At 45.3% G+C, this 21,517-nt stretch overlaps 1 protein-coding gene across 2 annotated transcripts in view; it reads left to right on the top strand.

Moving 5' to 3' along the window:
- The window catches only part of SLC25A12 (solute carrier family 25 member 12), a 238,474-nt gene that overhangs the window by 165,677 nt on the left and 51,280 nt on the right, over nt 1-21,517 (top strand). For both annotated transcript variants that reach the window (XM_055289716.2, XM_055289717.2), the window contains exons 5-8: nt 2,913-3,052; nt 15,354-15,500; nt 17,709-17,847; nt 18,519-18,612. In XM_055289716.2, the coding sequence (XP_055145691.1) occupies nt 2,913-3,052; nt 15,354-15,500; nt 17,709-17,847; nt 18,519-18,612 (520 nt within the window). The remainder of the gene's footprint in view (nt 1-2,912; nt 3,053-15,353; nt 15,501-17,708; nt 17,848-18,518; nt 18,613-21,517) is intronic.

The raw sequence follows: 21,517 nt of genomic DNA, 5'->3' as shown, positions 1-21,517 counted from the left end.
ATACAAGCATAAGCTCTCCAGTTCTGGAGCTTTTATATAATTTTATTTATCACATTCTGATAAAAGTAAAGTGGCAATTTATGAATTGGACTTGAAAACAATAGTTCCACTAATTATTTCTGTGTATCTGAATCAGCCTCAGGCACTTGGTGGTAGAAACAGTGACAACAGAAGGGAAGTAGAATGCATCTCCAGAAGGGCTAGAGTAGGTTTGTAATCTTATTAGTTCTAGTAATTATAGTAGTCCATGATGTGTCTTAAAAAAACCCTAAAAGTACCAGGGTAAATGAACTACAGCATATAATAATGATCATAACAAAACCATACATAAAGCTGTCGAGTGACCACTTTGGGAGAAGTAGAAAATGTCCAAATACTCATGGAAAATGACACTTCTGTATTTGGGGAGACCACTATGACTAATTTAGGCCATCATTTTAATTGTTTCAGAGACATTCTAAGATCTTATTTAGAGATGGCTAAGAAGTTTATGAAATAGGATATCCAAAGTTTTTATTACAGAGATATTTTCCAGATGTAAATTATACATTATAAATTTAGTTCATAAATATCCTTTTTGTGACAATAGAAACTTTTTTTTTTTTTTTTTGTGAGACAGAGCCTTGCTCTGTCACCCAGCTGGAGTGCCGTGGCACAATCTCAGCTCACTGCAACCTCCGCCTCCCGGGTTCAAGCAATTCTCCTGCTTCAGCCTCCCGAGTAGATGGGACTACAGGCATGCGCCACCATGCCTGGCTAATTTTTGTATTTTTAGTAGAGACAGAGTTTCACCGTGGGGGCCAGGTTGGTCTCTAACTCTTGACCTCGTGATCTGCCTGCCTTGGCCTCCCAAAGTGCTGGGATTACAGGCGTGAGCCACTGTGCCCAGCCAAAAAATTTTTTATAGATAATTAAATTTTCTTAGCTTCAATGCTTTTGCATTTTGGACTTTATTTTATATAGTTTCACATTTGAGATTCTGATATTTTCTTATTATGTAAAAGGGATTCAATTTCATTCTACCATTATATAAGAATTATCTAGGTAGTAATACATACATTTATTATCAAATAATTATATTTTAACTTTTGAAATAACCTTTAAAAGGTTACCATGAAATAACTATTCCCTTTAATAATTGTAATGTTACTTAAATAAATATAGTAATTTGTTCTAATTTGCTTTCCATTTTTAATTTTGTTTAACTTGGAGATGAAACATTTCTTTTTGTTAGACCTTGAAAGTAAGAAATTAATTAATTTGGGACTAGAAACAGCTAATTAATTAAGTTAGAAAGATCCTAAAAATCTTTAATGATCTGCTACAATATTTGTAGCCCTAAATATTCTCTGCTATCTTTATTATTTTAATTGTTTTATAAACTTTAACATATTTTACAACTTGGAAGTTTCACATAGATTTAAGGATCATCTTTTGTGTTGGTTAGAAACCAGGATCCCACAAATTGCCATTGGGTTAATTCTTCGCTTTTTAAATTTGTATTTATGTAAGGTGAAAATGCTTAACCTATTTGAAAACTCTGAAGTCTTTGTCCCTACTTAGGGAAGAAATGAATCCTGCATTCCATTTGAAAGAAAAGATGAGAATCCCATCTCCCCAGTGACATCCAATGCCTTCTTCCAACTTTGCTGATTGCTGCAATCTATTCAGAGCTATTATATTGACTCTAGACTGGTAGAACGTCCAGTTCAGAATTCTTACATTCCCCTATCCCAGTAGTAATGCTTTTATTAAGAAAAAGTGTATGTATATAAAACTAAAGGGAATCCATTAAATCATTTACAATATGAGATCAGTATCTTATTTAAAGAATTTGCAGAAATTACAGAAAATAGCATAGTTGGAGATTATAAAACCTTAAATGTGTGTTTACTAATTCTCTAGTATAACTGATAGCTATTGATGGCAAAACCCTTCAACTAATAAAATTGGCTGAAATTTGAAAATAATTTTGTTCTTAAGACATCAGTAAAACAGGCTTCCTGCTTTCTTAACTTTGTTCATGATTTTTTTTTTTTTGGCATGAGCTTCTAAATTAGTTTATCCAGTCTATGCTTGTTAAAGTACCAGTCATTTGTGAATTGACTTTTATAGTAAGTATAGAACTCTGTAAGAATGTAAATGATGTTGTTAGTGCATGAAGACAAGCTGCCAGAGGGTTTTGGTTGTACGTTACACAGTGTGACTAGTTCCTATCTAAAAATTAGTGTACCATATTTAGCTCTTTATTTAAAAGTGAATCACTAATTTAACTTATCTTAAAATATTTTAATAGTTCAGACTAATAATCATGGATTTTATGGAGATTTTGAAGCTTTGTGTCAATACCATATTTTTAACAATATCAGAAGCTTTTAATAAGGTGCTTGCTGCTGAGCTAATGATATGCTTTTGGTAGTTTTTCTTACACCTATCTTCAATAGACATATTCAGGCTAGTGTGAATGTAATAATCAAGCCTCAATCAAACCATACTTAGTATGACAAATATTGTATTATACTGTAATTTAGGTATTCATGCTTCTGATAAAGGGTTTAATTCGACTCCTTGAGGAACTGGGAAAACACTATTGATTTTATACAGGATGTAAAGTAGCAGCCATTTATAACGTAAGATAGAAATCACTTTCTAGTTAAAATTAAATAAAGAGAAATTAAGAATCCCATGGCCTTATATGCAGTGGTACATATTCTTAAGTGTAAAATTATATTTTTTTGTATCAATTGTGTTCCTGCGCATGGTTTCTGGGCACACAAAAAAATTGCAGTTATTTTAATAGAAGCAGATGATATTGACTTTTAAAACTCTTAATTTTTTTCTGTAGGAGCATTGCAGTGGGTTAAACTACTTATTCCAGATATAATTGATTTATTTTTGTTTTCCCTTTTAAGAAAATGTCAAAGAAATTTTTGGACAGACTATTATTCATCATCATATCCCTTTTAACTGGGATTGTGAATTTATCCGACTGCATTTTGGGCATAACCGGAAGAAGCATCTTAACTACACAGAATTCACGCAGTTTCTCCAGGTGAGCTTAGTTTTCATAACAGGTATCAATATATACTATTCTTCTTCTGTGTCCTTCCCTTTGTATTTATTAAGTTTATTACAAAAATAGAAGTTTGGTATTTCACTCCTATTTTTTAAATTTCCCCCTCAGCAGAGACAACTTTTTAAAACTCTTAATAGCTATTTCTTTCAGTGTTTACTTCCATTTATTTAAATAGTAAAGCACTTCTACTTTTTAATTTTCTACTTTTAAGTACTTTTTAATTGTATCCTAACTATAGAAGATTAGAAGCTAGCCTGCCTGCCTGCCTGCCTGCCTGCCTGCCTGCCTGCCTTCCTTCCTTCCTTCCTTCCTTCCTTCCTTCCTTCCTTCCTTCCTTCCTTTCTTTCTTTCTTTCTTCCTTTCCCTCTGTGGCCCAGGCTGCAATCTACTCGGCTTGCTGCTTCCCGCACCACGGACTGCCTGGGACTGCCGGCGCCCGCCACCGCTGCCTGCCTTTTCTCCTTTGGATGCAGGCACGCGTTCGCCATCTTGGCCACGCTGGTCGCCGGCTCCTGACGACGAGTGCTCTGCCCGCCTCAGCCTCCCGAGGTACTGGGACTACAGACGGAGTCTCGCTCACCCAGTGCTCGGTGTTGCCCGGGCTGGAGTGCGGCGGCGTGGTCTGGCCTCGCGGCAGCCTCTACCCCCCGGCCGCCTGCCTTGGCCTGCCAGGGTGCTGGGATTGCAACCCCTGCCCGGCCGCCGCCCCATCTGGAAGGTGGGGAACGCCTCTGCCCGGCCGCCCCGTCTGGGAGGTGAGGGGCACCTCTGCCCGGCCGCCCCGTCTGGGAGGTGAGGAGCGCCTCTGCCCGGCCGCCCCGTCTGGGAAGTGAGGAGCGCCTCTGCCCGGCCGCCCCGTCTGGGAAATGAGGAGCGCCACTGCCCGGCCACCCACCGTCTGGGAAGTGAGGAGCGCCTCTGCCCGGCCACCCACCGTCTGGGAAGTGAGGAGCGCCTCTGCCCGGCCACCCACCGTCTGGGAGGTGAGGAGCGCCTCTGCCCGGCCACCCACCGTCTGGGAGGTGAGGAGCGCCTCTGCCCGGCCACCCACCGTCTGGGAGGTGAGGAGCGCCTCGGCCCGGCCACCCACCGTCTGGGAGGTGAGGAGCGCCTCTGCCCGGCCACCCACCGTCTGGGAGGTGAGGAGCGCCTCTGCCCGGCCGCCCCGTCCGGGAAGAAGTGAGGAGCGCCTCTGCCCGGCCACCCACCGTCTGGGAAGTGAGGAGCGCCTCTGCCCGGCCACCCACCGTCTGGGAAGTGAGGAGCGCCTCTGCCCGGCCACCCACCGTCTGGGAAGTGAGGAGCGCCTCTGCCCGGCCACCCACCGTCTGGGAGGTGAGGAGCGCCTCGGCCCGGCCACCCACCGTCTGGGAGGTGAGGAGCGCCTCTGCCCGGCCACCCACCGTCTGGGAGGTGAGGAGCGCCTCTGCCCGGCCGCCCCGTCCGGGAAGAAGTGAGGAGCGCCTCTGCCCGGCCGCCCCCGTCCGGGAAGAAGTGAGGAGCGCCTCTGCCCGGCCGCCCCGTCCAGGAAGAAATGAGGAGCGCCTCTGCCCGGGCGCCCCATCCGGGAAGAAGTAAGGAGCGCCTCTGCCCGGCCGCCCCATCCGGGAAGAAGTGAGGAGCGCCTCTGCCTGGCCACCCATCGTCTGGGAAGTGAGGAGTGCCTCTGCCCGGCCGCCCCGTCTGGGAAGTGAGGAGCGCCTCTGCCCGGCCGCCCCATCCGGGAAGAAGTGAGGAGTGCCTCTGCCCGGCCACCCATCGTCTGGGAAGTGAGGAGCGCCTCTGCCTGGCCACCCACCGTCTGGGAAGTGAGGAGCGCCTCTGCCCGGCCGCCCCGTCTGGGAAGTGAGGAGCGCCTCTGCCCGGCCACCCACCGTCTGGGAAGTGAGGAGCGCCTCTGCCCGGCCGCCCCGTCTGGGAAGTGAGGAGCGCCTCTGCCCGGCCACCCACCGTCTGGGAAGTGAGGAGCGCCTCTGCCCGGCCACCCACCGTCTGGGAGGTGAGGAGCGCCTCTGCCCGGCTGCCCCGTCCGGGAAGAAGTGAGGAGCGCCTCTGCCCGGCTGCCCCGTCCGGGAAGAAGTGAGGAGCGCCTCTGCCCAGCCGCCCCATCCGGGAAGAAGTGAGGAGCGCCTCTGCCCGGCTGCCCCCGTCCGGGAAGAAGTGAGGAGCGCCTCTGCCCGGCCGCCCCGTCTGGGAAGTGAGGAGCGCCTCTGCCCGGCCACCCACCGTCTGGGAAGTGAGGAGCGCCTCTGCCCGGCCGCCCCGTCTGGGAAGTGAGGAGCGCCTCTGCCCGGCCACCCACCGTCTGGGAAGTGAGGAGCGCCTCTGCCCGGCCACCCACCGTCTGGGAGGTGAGGAGCGCCTCTGCCCGGCTGCCCCGTCCGGGAAGAAGTGAGGAGTGCCTCTGCCCGGCCGCCCCGTCCGGGAAGAAGTGAGGAGCGCCTCTGCCCAGCCGCCCCATCCAGGAAGAAGTGAGGAGCGCCTCTGCCCGGCCGCCCCGTCTGGGAAGTGAGGAGCGCCTCTGCCCGGCCGCCCCGTCCGGGAAGAAATGAGGAGCGCCTCTGCCCGGGCGCCCCATCCGGGAAGAAGTGAGGAGCGCCTCTGCCCGGCCGCCCCATCCGGGAAGAAGTGAGGAGCGCCTCTGCCTGGCCACCCATCGTCTGGGAAGTGAGGAGCGCCTCTGCCCGGCCGCCCCGTCCGGGAAGAAGTGAGGAGCGCCTCTACCCGGCCGCCCCGTCTGGGAAATGAGGAGCGCCTCTGCCCGGCCGCCCCGTCCGGGAAGAAGTGAGGAGCGCCTCTGCCTGGCCGCCCCGTCCGGGAAGAAGTGAGGAGCGCCTCTGCCCGGCCGCCCCGTCCGGGAAGAAATGAGGAGCGCCTCTGCCCAGGCGCCCCATCCGGGAAGAAGTGAGGAGCGCCTCTGCCTGGCCACCCATCGTCTGGGAAGTGAGGAGTGCCTCTGCCCGGCCGCCCCGTCTGGGAAGTGAGGAGCGCCTCTGCCCGGCCGCCCCGTCCGGGAAGAAGTGAGGAGCGCCTCTGCCCGGCCGCCCCGTCCGGGAAGAAGTGAGGAGCGCCTCTACCCGGCCGCCCCGTCTGGGAAATGAGGAGCGCCTCTGCCCGGCCGCCCCATCCGGGAAGAAGTGAGGAGCGCCTCTGCCTGGCCGCCCCGTCCGGGAAGAAGTGAGGAGCGCCTCTGCCCGGCCGCCCCGTCCGGGAAGAAATGAGGAGCGCCTCTGCCCAGGCGCCCCATCCGGGAAGAAGTGAGGAGTGCCTCTGCCCGGCCGCCCCATCCGGGAAGAAGTGAGGAGTGCCTCTGCCCGGCCACCCATCGTCTGGGAAGTGAGGAGCGCCTCTGCCTGGCCACCCACCGTCTGGGAAGTGAGGAGCGCCTCTGCCCGGCCGCCCCGTCTGGGAAGTGAGGAGCGCCTCTGCCCGGCCACCCACCGTCTGGGAAGTGAGGAGCGCCTCTGCCCGGCCGCCCCGTCTGGGAAGTGAGGAGCGCCTCTGCCCGGCCACCCACCGTCTGGGAAGTGAGGAGCGCCTCTGCCCGGCCACCCACCGTCTGGGAAGTGAGCAGCGCCTCTGCCCGGCCGCCCCGTCTGGGAAGTGAGGAGCGCCTCTGCCCGGCCACCCACCGTCTGGGAAGTGAGGAGCGCCTCTGCCCGGCCACCCACCGTCTGGGAAGTGAGGAGCGCCTCTGCCCGGCCACCCACCGTCTGGGAAGTGAGGAGCGCCTCTGCCCGGCCGCCCACCGTCTGGGAAGTGAGGAGCGCCTCTGCCCGGCCACCCACCGTCTGGGAAGTGAGGAGCGCCTCTACCCGGCCGCCCACCGTCTGGGAAGTGAGGAGCGCCTCTGCCCGGCCGCCCCGTCTGGGAAGTGAGGAGTGCCTCTGCCCGGCCACCCCGTCTGGGAAGTGAGGAACGCCTCTGCCCGGCCACCCATCGTCTGGGAAGTGAGGAGCGCCTCTGCCCGGCCACCCATCGTCTGGGAAGTGAGGAGTGCCTCTGCCCGGCCGCCCCGTCTGGGAAGTGAGCAGCGCCTCTGCCCGGCCGCCCCGTCCGGGAAGAAGTGAGGAGCGCCTCTGCCCGGGCGCCCCGTCCGGGAAGAAGTGAGGAGCGCCTCTGCCCGGCCGCCCCATCCGGGAAGAAGTGAGGAGCGCCTCTGCCCGGCCACCCATCGTCTGGGAAGTGAGGAGCGCCTCTGCCCGGCCACCCACCGTCTGGGAAGTGAGGAGCGCCTCTGCTCGGCCGCCCCATCCGGGAAGAAGTGAGGAGCGCCTCTGCCCGGCCGCCCCGTCCGGGAAGAAGTGAGGAGCGCCTCTGCCCGGCCGCCCCGTCCGGGAAGAGGGGAGGAGCGCCTCTGCCCGGCCGCCCCGTCCGGGAAGAAGTGAGGAGCGCCTCTGCCCGGCCGCCCCGTCGGGAAGAAGTGAGGAGCGCCTCTGCCCGGCCACCCCGTCCGGGAAGAAGTGAGGAGCGCCTCTGCCCGGCCGCCCCGTCTGGGAGGTGAGGAGCGCCTCTGCCCGGCCACCCATCGTCTGGGAGGTGAGGAGCGCGTCTGCCCGGCCACCCATCGTCTGGGAGGTGAGGAGCGCCTCTGCCCGGCCACCCATCGTCTGGAAAGTGAGGAGCGCCTCTGCCCGGCCGCCCATCGTCAGGGAAGTGAGGAGCGCCTCTGCCCGACCACCCATCGTCTGGGAAGTGAGGAGCGCCTCTGCCCAGCCACCTATCGTCTGGGAAGAAGTGAGGAGCGTCTCTGCCTGGCCGCCCCGTCTGGGAAGTGAGGAGCCCCTCTGCCCGGCCGCCCCGTGTCTGGGTAGAAGTGAGGAGCTCCTCTGCCTGGCCGCTCCGTCTGGGAGGTCTACCACGGAGGCCAGAAGCAATGTGGGGGCTGGACGTGGTGGCTCACGCCTGTGGTCCCGGCACTCTGGGGGGCGAGGCGGGTTGATCACTTCGGGCTAGGAGTTCGAGACCAGTCTGGCCAACTTGGCGAAACATGAAGAATACAACAGACAAACCAACCAACCAACTCAATGACAACAAAACAGGTCTACCCTGGAGTCATACTCTAATTTTTTCTATTTTCCTCCCTTTCTGATCCTTTATCCCACTTTCTTTTTCTTCCTCTTCCTTCTCCCTCTTCTTTGTCAAATAGAGGATTGAGTTATTATCACTGATCCATATAAAGTCCCTCTCTCATTTATTTTAACTCCCACCCCCATTTCTATTCCCCGACTTCCCATGTGCAACCTTCCTAATATGTTTGATACGCATCTTTTTGTTTGTATGTATTTTTAGAAAATGTTTATTGTTTTTGTATGCAAAAAAAATTAATAAAAAAAAAAAAAAAAGGAAAAAAAAAAAAAAAAAAGATTAGAAGCTAGTTCTTTCACGGCCAGGCGCAGTGGCTCACGCCTGTAATCCCAGCACTTTGGGAGGCTGAGGCGGGCGGATCACGAGGTCAGGAGACCATCCTGGCTAACATGGTGAAACCCTGTCTCTATTAAAAATACAAAAAATTAGCTGGGTGTGGTGGCGGGCGCCTGTAGTCCCAGCTACTTGGGAGGCTGAGGCAGGAGAATGGCATGAACCTGGGAGGCGGAGCTTGCAGTGAGCTGGGATCACACCACTGCACTCCAGCCTGGGCGACAGAGTGAGACTCCATCTCAAAAAAAAAAAGAAGCTAGTTCTTTCACCTCTCTCCTCTCCCTCTCTATCACAGACTTGGACTTCTGTCCCCTTTTCCCCTAATATAATTATGTCATGATTTTGCTTAGATCAGTAATCCTATGAGTTATTATAATTTTGTAACTACTATTGGTGGCTGAAGTTATTATTATTATTTTTTGAGACAGAGTCTGGCTCTGTTGCTCAGGCTGGAGTGCAGTGGTATGATCCTGGCTCACTGTAACCTCCACCTCTTGGTTCAAGCAATTCTCATGTCTCAGTCACTCAAGTAGATGGGATTACAGGAGTGTGCCACCACACCTGGCTAATTTTTGTATTTTTAGTAGAGGTGGGCTTTTGCCGTGTTGGCCAGGCTGGTCCTGAACTCCTGGCCTCAAGTGATCTGCCTGCCTTGACCACCCAAAGTGCTGGGATTACAGGAGTGAACCACTGCACCTGGCCTAAAGTTATTGTTCTTAGAGTTTCTAGTTTTCATTTGTTTAGTTTTCTATGTACTAATACTAAGTCATTCTCAAACCTTGGCCCAATTATTAAGATCTCTTTTTAATGCGTTTAAAACACATTAGGTATTCTATTAATTTCATCTTCTTGGAGCTCTCCAGGAGCTTGCTTTCTTTTTTAAAAAAATTTGAGGTAAAATTTACATAAAATTAATCATTTAAAAGTGTACAATTTAGGCCAGGTGTGGTAGCTCACACCTGTAATCCCAGCACTTTGGGAGGCTGAGGTGGGCAGATCACTTGAGATCAGGATTTTAAGACCAGCCTGGCCGACATGGCGAAACCTTGTCTCCACTAAAAATACAAAAATTAGCCAGGCGAGGTGGTGAGTGCCATAATCCCAGCTACTGGAGAGGCTGAGGCAGGAGAATCACTTGAACCCAGGAGGTGGAGGTTGCAGTGAGCTGAGATTGCATCACTGCACTCCAGCCTGGGTGACAGAGTGAGACTCCATCTAAAAAAAATTAAAAATAAAATAAATAAAAGTGCACAATTTAGTGGCATTTAGTACGTTCACAGTGTCTTATATCTAGTTCCAAAACATTTTTATCATCCCAAAAAGAAACCTTGTTCCATTAAGCAGTCACTTTCTATTTCTGCTTTCCCGTGAGCTCTGGCAACTTCCAGCCTACTTTCTGTCTCTTTGGATTTACCTATTATGGATATTTAATATAAATGGAATTGTACAATATGAACTTTTTTTTTGAGACAGAATTTTGCTCTTGTTGTCCATGCTGGTGTGCAATGGCGTGATCTTAGCTCACTGCAACCTCCGCCTCCTGGGTTCAAGCGATTCTCCTGCCTCAGCCTCCTGAGTAGCTGGGATTACAGGCGTGCGCCACTATGCCTGGCTAATTTTTTGTATTTTTAGTACAGACAGGGTTTCACCATGTTGGCCAGGCTAGTCTCGAACTCCTGACCTCAGGTGATCCACCCACCTCAGCATCCCAAAGTGCTGGCATTACAGGTGTGAGCCACCACGCCTGGCCAAACAATATGAACTTTTGCATCTGTTTTTTTTTTCCACTTAGCATAATGTTTTTAAGAATTATCCATGTTGTAGCATATATCAGTGCTTTATTCCTTTTTTGTGGCTGAATACTATTCCATTGTATAATATAGTATAAATATATTATATTTTGTCTATCCATTCATCAGCTGATGGACCTTTGGGTTGTTCCCACCTTATGGTTATTGTTTATAGTGCTGCTATGAACATATGTATACAAATATTTGTTTGAATACCTGTTTTCAGTTCTTTTGGCTATATACATAGGAGTGGAATTTCTGGGTCATATGATAATTCTGTTTAACTTTTTGAGGAACCACCTGACTGTTTTCCACAGCAGCTGCACCATTTTCCTGTTGTTTCCTCACCTGCTTCACGGCCAGAAGCCAGACTGTGTAAGCTTGCTGCATAGGAGTCATTCTGTGATCGCCCTTCACTTTTACCTTGGTGAATCCATTTGCTGTTCTGTTACGTTGAACCTCCTGTTTGTGCATTTTATCTCTTCTTTTATTGTGGTTTACTTATTTTTGGTAGAATACTTCCTGCAATGGCTTCTTGAGGAAAGTGGAATAAAATTTTTTTGAGACTTTTCATATGTAAAAACCTCTTGTTCCGGCTGAGGGCAGTGGCTCACACCTGTAATCCTAGCACTTTGGGAGGCCAAGGTAGGCAGATCGCTTGAGCCCAGGAGTTCGAGACCAGTCTGGGCAACATGGCAAAATGCCATCTTTACAAAAAATACAAAAACTAGCCAGGTGTGGTGGCACACGACTATAGTCCCAGCTACTCGGGAGGTGAGGTGGGAGGATCACTTGAGCCCAGGGAGGGAGAAGCTGCAGTGAAGCATGATCCCACCACTGCACTCCAGCCTGGGTGACAGAGTGAGCACTGTCTCAAAAAACAAACAGTCCGGGTGTTTTGGCTCACGCCTGTAATCCCAGCACTTTGTGGGGCCAAGGCGGGCTGATCACTTGAGGTCAGGAGTTCAAGATCAGCCTGGCCAACATGGTGAAACCCCGTTTCTACTAAAAGTGCAAAAATTAGCCAGGTGTGGTAGCAGGCGCCTGTAATCCCAGCTACTTGGGAGGCTGAGGCAGGAGAATCTCTTGAGCCTGGGAGGCAGAAGTTGCAGTAAGCCAAGGACAGGCCACTGCACTCCAGCCTGGGTGACAGAGTGAGACTCCATCTCCAACAAACAAACAAACAAACAAACAAACCCCTCTTGTTCCACCATTATGCTAAGATAGTTTGGCTGGTTATTGAATTCTAGTAGGAGTTTATTTTCCTTATAATTTTGAAAGCATTGCTCTTTTGTTTTCTAGTTTCCAGTGTTGCCACAGTGCCATTCTCATTCTTAATTTAGTCTTGAAACTTTTTCCACTCTGACTCTGGAGTGTTTTAATATTTTTTCTTTTCTTTGGTGTTTATGAAATTTCACGATGGTATTCCTTGGTGTGAGTTTATTTTTATTCATTGGTCTGGGCTCTTCATTCATTGGGCTTTTCTAATCTGGAAGCTTATGTCCTTCAATTCTTGAAAATTTTATTACTTTTCTTATTCTATTTTCTTAGTTTCTAGGACTATTAAATGTTACATTTATGACCTTTTAGTTTTCTTTTCTCTCCTATTTTCCTTCTGAGCCTTCTGTTTTCTATTTCTGCTGTATTTCTAATTTTCAAGAGCTCTTTTTGGTTTTCTGAATATTCCTTTTAAAAAATAGCATACTGTTCTTGTTTCATGGATGCACTCTTTTCTTTCACTTCTTCAAAGATATTAAAGACAGGTTTCTTTGTTGCTTTTTTAAAGTTTTCTTCTTGCATGGTGTCTGCTTTCTCCACATTTATTTATTTATTTTTACTCTTTGTTTGGGTCTCTGTTTTCCTTCTTCTCTATTTTTTTTTTTTTTTTTTTTTTAGTCAGAGTCTTGCCCTGTCCCCCAGGCTGGAGTGCAGTGACAGGATCATGGCTCACTGTAGCCTTGACTTCCCCAGGTTCCAGCGATCCTCTCCTGAATAGCTGGGACTACAGGCGTGTGCCACCATGCCCGCCTAATTTTTTGTATTTTTTGTAGAGATGGGGTTTTGCCATGTTGCCTAGGCTAGGTCTTTTATTTCGGGTTTGGGAATCAGGGAAAAATTATCTAGTCTCCAATCTGGAATATTAGATCTGGCTTTTAATGTTTTGGTTGCTGAGTAATAAGTAGTTGGAGGTCTCAATGTTCAATTTTGCAGAAGGACTTTCAGTTTACTACCTTTTTTCACTGTAGTATTCTCCCTCTCAACTGTGTGTGGTCTATGCTGGTTCAGAGATCCTCTGTTAAACTCCTCAGACAGTAGACCTCTAGTCTTCTGCCAAGGTTGGGAAAGGGTGGAGGCCTTATTTGGAGTAAGGCAGGTAACTAACTGCTTCTTAAACAGACATCCAGCTAAGCCCCTTGTTTTCAGCTCCATCTTCACCATCACTTCCAGAGGTACCAATGCAGCTAATAACTGAATCTTTTGGGGGTCCTGTCATGTACATTGGCTTCCTTTTTGTCTTTTTCTGCTTAGTTTTTTTGAGTCCATGAAGTCAGTTGTCATTTGCTTTTCTGCTTTCTGATCTTAAAAATATAGTTGCCATCTTCTCCTTTTCTGTTGTCTTTGTCCTTGCGTTTCTGTTTTATTTTGTTTTGTTCTTTTATTGTTATTTGAGTGGAGAGTGGAGTTTTGGAGGACGGTGGAGTTAAATGTACAAGTTCAGTCTCATCCAAAGTCACACTGTTTCTGAAGCTCTGCTAATTTTCATCTCATAATTAGATGAAATGCATTTTCAAGGGCATAGGATCTCTCCCTTCAGCATAACTGCCTTTCTTTATCTTTCCTTTAGTTCTCCTATCCACCTACCTACCTACCTACCTACCTTTTTAACCCAGGATTTATTTATTTTACCTTTTATAAGCCCACAGTTTTGTTTTTCTTCATTTGGATGATCACAGATTTGAAACTATGGGCTTTAGGTGTGGGTATTTGGAGATGCCAGTGCTTGTTCTAACTCTTTTCCCTGTTAGTGCTTATCTAACTCACCTTATAAAATTCTCAAACTTGAAAAGTTGAAAATATATGCATTTGAGAGCTGACTTTTTTAAAAAAGGAAATGTCTGCCTGACTAGTGTTTAAGATTCTTCCAAAGATTACTTTCTCTCTCTCTCACTGTTTTCCTTGTATTTACAGAGGCTATTTTACAGTATCTATTATACCCTGATGTTTTAATTACAGTGTATAAACTGAGAGTCACATATATGTAACTCCTTTTTTTCTGTGTTTAACTTCTCATTTTTAAGTCATTAATTTTATTTTTTTATATCTTTTTATTTTGGAAGACTTCAAATATACTTAAAAGTAGAAAGAATAGTGTAATGAACCTCCTGGACCTATAACCAGCTTCAATAATTACCACTTCTTGGCCAATAGAAAGAATAGTGTAATGAACCTCCTGGACCTTTCTATAACCACCTTCAATAATTACCACTTCTTGGCCAATCTTTTTTATCTATACCCTCTACCCTGCCTCCTGCAGGATCATTTGGAAGCCAGATGCACATACTCTATGAGTTTTTCATCTGTGATCCTTCAAATATGTATCTTTAAAAGACAAATAAGAGTCCTTTAACTGTTGACCTTATAGAAAACAGACAGTCTATTCTACCAACACTACTCCTTCAGTGAGTATTCTGCTTCATCTTGAAGGTAAAGGTCCACATCTTCTTTAGTACTGAGTGTTATTAATAAGGCTAAATTGTACCCATGGCTACCATTTGATATTTCTGGGAGATTAAGACATATAGGGAAGACAGACATAAGAAAGAGATAGAAAAGAGGTAGAAGGAAAGAAAAAGGTACATAAGATAGGGAGTGAACCTGTGTCTACTTTTGATGCTATTTAGGAATATCTTTGCCATGGGGACCAATTTCAATCCATATAATGATGTAGTTGGATTGAAAATTCCCACTCATTTGAAGGGTGAAGTGGTTGGAGCTGAGGTCATGGGAAAATGGAATGAATTATCACAAGTCCATAGGAAAATATAATTAAATAAAAATGATGCGACTTCTATAAAAACTACTTTTAATGTCATGAAAAGGTAAAGCAACATTAATTTGTAGTCTTTGATGAGTAAATGTGAATGAAAATTATGTAATCTTTAAATAATATGTATATACTTAGATATGACTATTATTTACAGAATTGCAAAGAGTGTGACGGTAGCATCCAATAGCAGCACCATTGTTGTGTTTGCTAACAAGTTTCTTGCATTTAGTCATGGATCCCCACAGCAGAAATGCTCTGATTTTGACTTTTGTCTAGTACACAGGGGATTACTGGAACATTTTGTTGTTTTTGTGGATATCACTTATTACAAAGTTTGGTTGCCCAATAGTTCAAAAGTTCAGAGATATTCTGGACTGTCTTAACAGTTTATAAGTAACGGTGCCCAGAGCCAGTGATAGCTGAACACTACTTTTGCAGTTTGTTATTCCTGACTTTCATTTTAGAATGACTGAGTATTGCACTTACCAGTTAGTAGAGTTTCTCACTGAGTTTATTTGAAAAATTTGTTTGAAAAAATGGTCTCTAATTCATTTATAGAATGAGAGAGGGAGAGACTTTGATTGCAACATTTAAAATTGAAAAACTGAAAATGAATCTAAACTCTTAATTCATGAAGTACTCTTTGATGACAGGTAAGCCTTCAAGCAGGAGAGATAAATTACTGTATATTTTAAAGGCTGAAATGAAGCACCAAAAACGTTGTTCTCTGTTTTCAGTAATGAAAATTTGTCAAGTAAAATCTAAGGGTTATTTTTTCCTACCTTATTGATGTGCTCTCATTCATTCTTTTTCCTGAGGAGTAATATGTAGTACATTTTTAAGAAAGTGCATTCATTTTGAAAGAAATTAAAAGCTTTGTTGTAAATTCAGATTTGTGCATTGTTTGTTTTGTAGTAAGTACATGTGTGGGAAGGATATCTGTCCTTCCTTCCTTTCCAAACCATGTACTTGGAATGTGTTTAACCAGCTTAATGCCCTATTTCTAATTTCCTCACAGGAGCTGCAATTGGAACATGCAAGACAAGCCTTTGCACTCAAAGACAAAAGCAAAAGTGGCATGATTTCTGGTCTGGATTTCAGTGACATCATGGTTACCATTAGATCTCACATGCTTACTCCTTTTGTGGAGGAGAACTTAGTTTCAGTAAGTAAAAAGCAAATTCTTTAACTTTCTATTTCCTCAAACCTTTTGATCCATTGAGTCCTGGATTGCCTCCAGGGACTCATATGACTCTCAACTATTCAAATTTCATGCTTGATTGGTAGAAAGTAAACAGGTGTGTGTGTGTGTGTGTGCATGTGTGTATGTGCATGTGTGTGTATGTGAATGTATGTATGTGTGTGTGTAATGGAGGTAGCGGTGATGGTAAGTTATCTTTTTCCAGATCATAGTTTTATTCAGAGCCACCATCTTGCTCTCATGTATTTCCAAATTGTTTATTTCCATTTACAGAGTCCAGTTCAAGGGAAACAAGAGTTTATAGACAAGGGTGAGCAATTACTTTTTCCAGTGGGCAGTAACTCTCCCAGACACTACTGCCTTCATCTTGGCCTCTTTCCACACCACCAGGCTGCCAAGGTCTTGCTATAAAGATGGCTCCTTCCTTTGTTGCCTTCAGGGTGCTGTCTGCTGGAGGGATCGTCACTGGCTTCTGCACTGTATTAATAACCATGCCCATGGCAGAAGGTATGGAGGAAATATGTGGCCATCAGCCTCTGTGGCTCACTCCTCTCTCTGCCCCTTCACCTGTGCATTCAGTCTGTATGCACCAGACATAGTTTTTTGTTCTGTCAAACTGCTAATCTCTATAAAATAATCATCTGGACCAATAGCAAACTCATGTCATCCACTTCCTCACATAGAGTGGTGAAACTTTCCTCACTTACCCGTTTTCTTGTCTATGCATTGTACTTATGTATAAGTTTTTGATTACTGCTTGTTTTGAATGGAGGGAAGCCAATGAGTGCCTTTGTTGTTTCAGCTGAAGATCATTATCCCTGATTTAGACAGGGGTAGAAAGATCAACTTCTGTTCTTTTTCTTCAGTGAATCTGAACATGGAGCATGTCACTTTCTCCTACACGTTTCACCTCCTTGACACCATCCCCCACTCCCCTGCCCTCACCTCATACCCCAACCAAAAAGATGAAAGAAGGAAAGAAAGGGATAAAGGGAGAGAGAAAGAGAGAAAGGGAGGGAAGGAGGGAGAAGGGGAGAGAACCCTAGAGGGAGGGGCTCATTTAATCTTTTCCAACTAGGTTAGGTAGACCTACTATAATAGCCTCAGTTTACCAAAAGCCAATTCTAATCCTCAGAGGATTATATGAAATAATTTGAGTCCAGCTTTTGGGTTGCTGGTATCCAAATTCAGGCTAACACAAATATAAACTGTATTTAGGTTAAGGCATGTGTGTGAGGGGTGGTGGGGTGGGATATATTTGCTCATCATTACCTACACTATTTGTAATAGACCTTTATGATTAAAGTTGTCACATTGGTATTTACATAAGCATTTCTTTGCATTTTTAAAGGAGAATGTTTTCAATCATATGGGTTCCTCTGACTTCTGGATTGGAAATGAGGCTTTTGCAAACTATGCAAAATATTCTCTTTTGAGTTTATGTCCAAGTGGTGGGCAGAGAACAAATTACCTCTTCATCCTGCAAAGGTAATGAAGGCCATGTTGCCCCCCATCTCAGGCATGAGAGAGCCTCTTTTGCACTATTCCATTGAAGACATAACTCAATAGTGAATAAATTCTCTCCAGATTTTCTGCATTTTTTGAAGGTTTTGATAATTGTACCCTTCGTGATCCAAATTTAGAGTTTAGCACAGGCTGTTAAGTATTTTAATTATAACAATGGCCTTAAAAATTAGGAAAAGTTGATGTAATAAAATTGTCTTAAAATTTAAAGTCAACAGTTGGTTTTTGTGTATGTGTATGAAGGAAAAAAACAAGGTTAAAAAGTGTTCCATAGATTGTACAATGATGTTTTCTTTATCCAGGACTAGCATGAGTTTCACGGTTGAGGGTCTTGAAGATCCTGTTTAAATAACTATTGTTTTGATCTGTGATAATTATATTTGTTGTTTTTGACCTTATAGGTTGATGAACCAAGAAGTCCAACTTCCAGATGTTGCTTTCTTCCTTAAAACCTAAATTACATAGACTTCCCTGAGGGCATGCAGTGCACTGTTTCAGTGTGATACTTTCCTTGTATTTATGGACTGATTGTTAACATAATTTTAATAGTGAAGACTCCTTTGGATCCTCTTTGAGAAAAGTCTAGTGTCCATAAATGTGTTTTTGTTTTTGTTTGTTTTTTAAACTTTTTGTGTTGTCATTTTCTAGGCAGCTGGAGGAAGTATCTCACACCAGGTTAGCTTCTCCTACTTCAATGCATTTAACTCCTTACTGAATAACATGGAGCTTGTTCGTAAGATATATAGCACTCTAGCTGGCACAAGGAAAGATGTTGAAGTCACAAAGGGTAAGATTTTAAAATATACATAAATAAGAATCTCAGCATTTTCACTTTTCTTCATTGAGGCATGATGTTGATCTAAGCTTACCACTCTAAAGCCAGATCTAGAAAGTATGTTACCATGTGTATGTATGCTTTACTTGGGCTCCAAAAATCCAGGTGGATTTAATGTGATACTGAGGTCAGGAATGGAAAAGTGGCTTTGACAGTTTTGAAAAGAACCTTGGCCCAATCTGTCAAACAGGTCAGTGGCACTGTGGCAGCAGCTTGTTTGTACTAGGAAGGAGTTGCCACAGAAAGATGGGCAAGCCTACTCCTTTTGGTGAGTGGTATTAGGATGTTTTGAATGACTGGAGAACACCCACTTTTTTTGTATTATAACTCTGGAGTCCGAAGTGAATAAGCAAGATAAGAGGAGATTCTAAAGAGATTGTTTTATTCTTGAAGTTAATTCATCTGTTTTGCTGTTTTACCATCTTAACATTTTATCTTTTACCAGCCTTCAGAAATGCGTATTCTTGTATAGTTGAACTTAAATATTTAAATTCAATTTTAGATTTTAAAAATGATACTAAAATGCCTATAGCTTTCAGGTTATATTATAGTTGGTGAAGGTAGAACTTTGTTATATATTAAGAATCATTCAAGATTTTAACTTTTTTTTTTCTCTGTTCCAGAGGAATTTGCCCAGAGTGCCATACGCTATGGACAAGTCACACCACTAGAAATTGATATTCTGTATCAGCTTGCAGACTTATATAATGCTTCAGGGTAAGTATTTCAATAATTCTTCATGATATTTATTATAGAGTAGTTCTAAAATATGAAGCAGTTGTGTCCTTTTAGTTCATTCTAACATGAGTTTTTTCCATGTATTTGAATAGTTTATATTCAGAATATAAATTCCAAGAAAGACAAGCAGATGTAACAAAGGACAGGAAAGAAACACACAAAGACAGATAGAGGGAGAAGATGGAGGGAGGGAAAAGGAGAGAACAAGGGAGAGAAGAAAGGAAGGGAAGGAAAGGGGAGGGAAGCGAAGGCAGGAGTGAGGTGAGATAGGAATAAGGGGTTGAGGTGAATGAGAGAGGGAAATGAGAGAAGAAAGAAATCTGACAGAGAAGAGAAGGGAAGTGAGAAGAAGAAAGGGAGGGAAAAAGATTGATTTAATCTGGGCTGTCTGGAGATGTTACGAATTTCAAGAGATTTGTGGAAATTTGCCCAAATTCTTAACTTTATAACATAGACTAAGATACATGGAAGAATCTTGTAATCTTTTTGGTTCACTGTAAATGGTCCTTCACTAAATGGTATATGCCATTTTGTGTTGGAGAGTATCATTTTCTTTCTTTCTTTTTTTTTTTTTTTTTTTTTTTTGAGATGGAGTCTCTCTCTGTCACCCAGGCTGGAGTGCAGTGGCATGATCTCGGCTCACTGCAGCCTCCGCTTCCCAGGTTCAAGTGATTCTCCTGTCTCAGCCTCCTGAGTAGCTGGGATTACAGGTGCCTGCCACCACACCCAGCTAATTTTTGTATTTTTAGTAGAGACAGGGTTTCACCATGTTGGTCAGGCTGGTCTCGAACTCCTGACCTCCTGATTCGTCCACCTTGGCCTCCCAAAGTACTGAGATTACAGGCATGAGCCACTGCGCCCGGCCGAGAGTATCATTTTCTTGAGATATGCCTATGACATTGTCATCAGAGTTACCATCATAGACAAGCTCAGATGTTTTATGCCTTTACTTTATAAATGTAAAAGAACAAAGCACACGCAAATCCAAAAGAAAAACCCTTGTCTATGGGCATCCAGAAGGATCTGTGGGAAATGGGACTTATGGCTGTTTTTGTTTTGTTTTGTTTTGTTTTGTTTTTGAGACAGAGTCTCGCTCTGCTGCCCAGGCCAGAGTTCAGTGGTGCAATCTTGGCTTACCACAACCTCTGCCTCCTGGGATCAAGCGATTCTCCTGCCTCAGCCTCCTGAGTAGCTGGAACTACAGGTGCACGTCACCATGCCCAGCTAATTTTTGTATTTTTAGTAGAGAGAGGGTTTCACGATGTTGGCCAGGCTGGTCTTGAACTCCTGACCTCAGATGATACACCCGCCTTGGTCTCCCAAAGTGTTGGGATTAGAGGCGTGAGCCACTGCGCCCGGCTTGTAATTCACAATTTTAAACAAAGGTTTTGATCTTCCTTCATGATGACACATTTCAAAAAATAGTTCTCAAAACTGGATGTAAAGTGACCTTATAGCTAGTTCATGGAATTTAAGGTTTTGGGAAACAATAGTGCATTCACATTGTTACCAGTAGAGGGTCTTGACTATGAGTTGTTCACGTTCTTGGCATGTTGAACAAAGAAATGGACAAAACACACAAAGCAACAGAAGACAAAAGCATAGATTTATTGAAAAGAAAGTACACTCCACAGAGTGGGAGTGAGCTCGAGCAAGCAGCTCAAGAGCCCTGGTTGCAAATCTTCTGGGGTTTAAGTACCCTTTAGAGGTTTCCTGTTGGTTACACCCTATGTAAATGAAGCCTTGGCCCGTGACCAGAGGCTGAAGTGAAGTTACCTATGCAAATGAAGACTTGGCCCATGACCAGTTGGAGGCTGAACTGAAGTCTCGGTCTGCAACCAATCAGAGGCTGAAGTGAAGTTATACCCTATGCAAATGAAGACTTGGCCTGTGACCAGTCAGAGACTGAAGTGAAGGCTCCCTGAGTCCAGACCCTTCCTGTGTTTCTTTCTTCTCCTCTGTTACATCTGCTTGTCTTTTTCTCTTGGAATTTATATTGTAAACTATTCAAATAAACTGTTCTTCTGCCTCATTTCCCCCTGAGAGATGTGATCTTCATAAATCTTTATGGGAGGCAGAGGGACCAATAGTCTTTCTTCTGTAACTACTTCATGCTGATTGGGGCACAGTCCCTACCTATTGGGGACCATGAAACTCTAGCACTGCTCTGTCTAGTGGAGATAGGGTGACTTCTTGGTGGCCAGGGCGGGCATCATCATCTGGAACTAGAAGCCCTGCTGCATGATCATTTGAAGCTCATAATCGTCTCTAGGTGAGAAGAAATAATCTGGTAAAAAGATTAACAAACATGGTCCAAAAAGTCAATGCAAGTATAATTATTAACAATGGGCTGGCCAAGGGAAGGAGCCATGAAGCCCAGCTTAGTGTCCTTGATCAGGAGCCTTATGATGTGGACAGCTGTTGTTATATTTTAGAAGTCCTGTCAGCTAATTTTCGAGTGGCATCCCTTACTAATCTTGATTGGTTGATATAAAAACAACATTCTTATAGGAAAAGACATAAGCCATCTTTTTGAGCAGTTAGAAGATCCAGTCCCCTTCTATTTTGTAAAGTGACTGCTGTCAAGGAGTCTATTTGATTTTATAAGGTGAGAATACTTTGGGCAGTGTCTTCCAAGCTGTCTGAAAGATCCTTGGATGAGCATTGGTAATAGGATAGGGAAGTTGGAAGCCCACTAACTCCTGTTGCTATTCCTGCAGTTATTCCTAGCCCTACCAAAAGGGATATGAGTTGGATGGCTCATTTGTGCTTGGCAGTTGCAGTTAAAGGTATAATGAGAGACTGGTTATTGGGAGCTGTGTTGATTTTAAGGGGGTAAATATACAAGTGTACAGGTTCCAATCCAGTTGGCTGATAAACATAA

The sequence above is a fragment of the Symphalangus syndactylus genome, chromosome 8 (genome assembly GCF_028878055.3).
Source record: "Symphalangus syndactylus isolate Jambi chromosome 8, NHGRI_mSymSyn1-v2.1_pri, whole genome shotgun sequence".
In the NCBI taxonomy this organism is placed as follows: Eukaryota; Metazoa; Chordata; class Mammalia; order Primates; family Hylobatidae; genus Symphalangus; species Symphalangus syndactylus.
Note: the sequence above shows the minus strand (reverse complement) of the source record. Positions and strands in the feature narration are given on the sequence as shown.